General features: G+C 39.4%; 1 protein-coding gene across 1 annotated transcript; it reads right to left on the bottom strand.

The window, feature by feature from the left end:
• Nucleotides 1–763: 763 nt before the first annotated feature.
• rdh14a (retinol dehydrogenase 14a) lies at nucleotides 764–2,320 on the bottom strand. The gene is made up of 2 exons (XM_026353680.1): nucleotides 1,975–2,320; nucleotides 764–1,743 (listed from the first exon to the last, which is right to left on the bottom strand). The coding sequence occupies exons 1-2, from the start codon at nucleotides 2,263–2,265 to the stop codon at nucleotides 1,126–1,128; spliced, it is 909 nt and encodes a 302-aa protein (XP_026209465.1). The 5' UTR covers nucleotides 2,266–2,320; the 3' UTR covers nucleotides 764–1,125.
• Nucleotides 2,321–2,554: the final 234 nt, after the last annotated feature.

The raw sequence follows: 2,554 nt of genomic DNA, 5'->3' as shown, positions 1-2,554 counted from the left end.
AGGAAGATGCGGAAGAGTTCTGTTTTCATCAGTTTTTTAAAGATTGCAAGTGAGGTGGCTGAGCGTGCAGAGAAAATATCATAGCCTTCCAAAGGATGGACCGTAGCACTGAGGAGAAAGGACTTGCATATAAATAGGTGTTGCAGGTGTTATTTAAAAGTGGAAGATTTTGACAGAAATAAACAGACAATGTGTTTAAAGCAAGGGAATGATAAATGCAGTAAGAAAATTATAATAATAACAATATAATATAATAATAATAATATATTCATTATAATATAAAAATAATAATAATACATTTACAATAATAGGTAGGGGGACTTCCCCTTAAATATTACAGTACAATAATTCAATGCAATTCAATTCCATTTTATTTGTTTAGCGCCAAATCACAACAGCAGTCATCTCAAGGGACTTCACAGTGTAAGATTTAAGGCCTTACAAAGTATAATTGTATAAAGAATTATACACAAAACCCAATAATCCCATTTGAGCAAGCATTAGGCAACAGTTAAGAGCAGTGCTTCTCAATTATTAATTATCATCTCTCAAAAAGTGAGTGTATCTGTAATAACAATTCTGGAACTAGAAACAAGTATTGTAACATGTCAAGGAGGACTAAAAAAAGCTTAGGAGTCCCATGGGCAGGTGTGTGTTATTTTCTCTTAGGGTAATTTGAAAGAAAGCAGATAAAAGATTAAGAGCGGATTACAAGTGTGGCATTTTGATCATATTGACTTCTTAAATTTAAGCTCACAGTGTCTATGTTAATTGCTTTATTTCAGATCCAATGTGGTGGCGTGCATTGAAACAATGATGGAAATCGTGTCATTGTCAAAATGTATGCAGAGCTGACTGTAGCATTGAATGTTAAATGCTTAGATAATATATAATCTATTAGCTGAATAAGGAAGTAAGTCCAACACTACAAATTACTATCAGTGAACAGATTTTGTACAGTGAGAAAAATCAATATATTGTATACTGTAAAATGATCACCATATAAAATCCTAACCACAAACACAATATAACCCACAGCTAATCACAGCAGAACGTAATGCTGTATGTTTCACTGTCATTTGAAGCACTAGATGAAGGATGATAAACGTGTTTTGGTTTGTGAAGTCATGTAGTTATTCCTACCATGACTTCACTAATGTCCCACAGTTTACTGGCTACTTCCTGGTCTGTACCTTTGTGCATCAGAACCAAAGGTTGACAATCTGCAAAGCACTTTCCTTGCACACCATTTACATCTGGGCTACAGGCCAAATACACCAAAGTCTGAGCTCCTTCTTCAGGGGTCTTAAACAAGCCCCAGGAGAGCAGGTTAAACACAGGCTTAGCCAACATTGGGATGTGGACATGCTTCCCCAGATTAGTCCTTACTAGGCCTGGAGTTACAGCATTCACTGTAACTCCGCTGCCCTGAAGCCTATGGGCCAGCTCATAGGTAAACAACAGGTTGGCTAGTTTGCTGCGATTGTAGGCAAAGGCCTTGTTGTAGTTTTGCTCACTGTTCAGGTCCTCAAAGTTAATGTGACCATACTTATAGAGTTTGGAAGAAACCACCACTATCCGACTGGGGGCTGATCGTTTGAGGAGGTCCAGCAGCAGGTGTGAGAGCAGGAAATGACCCAAATGGTTGACCCCAAACTGCATTTCAAAGCCATCCTGTGTTTTGGTATAAGGACACTGGTAGATACCAGCGTTGTTGATTAGCACATCTAACCGAGGCTCCTCCTGTTTATAGGCACATAAGAAAGGGGAAAGATTAGAGAACACAAACAGTGTTTTAGTAATGGTCATTAACCTACAGAATTTTAAATATTCAGCTAAACATGAGATTATTTTTCTTGTTGAAATAGTCGGTGTTAATAAATTAATTGATTAATGCCGTTTCGGCTGACTTCTATTACACGGTCTGGAAATCAAGCATGTCTATTAACATTAAGGCATTTCGCGCTGCATTACCTTTATTATTTCTTGACAGAAAGTGCGTATAGATGTCAGCGAGGCGAGGTCAAGCTGCTTAACGACAAGCTGTGCATTGTCCGCACCGGTCTCCTGTCGAATTTCTTGGGCTGCCTCCTCAGCCCTGCTCAGGTCCCGGCAAGCCATAATCACACGGCCCTTGAGCTTCACAATGGCCGCTGCTGTAGCCTTCCCGATCCCGCTGTTGGCACCGGTCACTATGACTGTCTTTCCATTCATCATTTTGCGCAATTGGCCATCTACTGAGCTGCTGTTCCTAGTTCCTACCATCAAAGGATAACTTGCTACATGACTTTACAACAATACATGACCACGTCATCACCCAGAATTCACATCGGGTGACAGTTGCGTTTGCGTAAGCTCGTAAAAGTCATAAAACTGTTGTCGGTAGTGTGACAGATTCTTGTGACTATACACTGCCCGTCACCACCTGGATTTAACTAAGCAAATAAGTAGGAGCCTCTTACTGGATAAGTACATATTGGATAATTTTTCTCAGCTGGTAACAAGTTATTTAACCCTAACTGATGCAATGAGTAGCTTCTCATTTCCTAAACAA

This window comes from Anabas testudineus, chromosome 12, assembly GCF_900324465.2.
Source record: "Anabas testudineus chromosome 12, fAnaTes1.2, whole genome shotgun sequence".
NCBI classification, from domain to species: domain Eukaryota; kingdom Metazoa; phylum Chordata; class Actinopteri; order Anabantiformes; family Anabantidae; genus Anabas; species Anabas testudineus.
The sequence above is the reverse complement of the archived record's forward strand: the minus strand, read 5'-3'. Positions and strand labels throughout refer to the sequence as shown.

Bases quoted from the DNA above. Each gene is read 5' to 3' on its own strand.
- rdh14a (XM_026353680.1), bottom strand. From the start codon at position 2,265: ATGGTAGGAACTAGGAACAGCAGCTCAGTAGATGGCCAATTGCGCAAA. The intron at 1,744-1,974 runs GTAATGCAGCGC...GCCTATAAACAG, and splicing joins TCTGTCAAGAAATAATAAAG to GAGGAGCCTCGGTTAGATGT.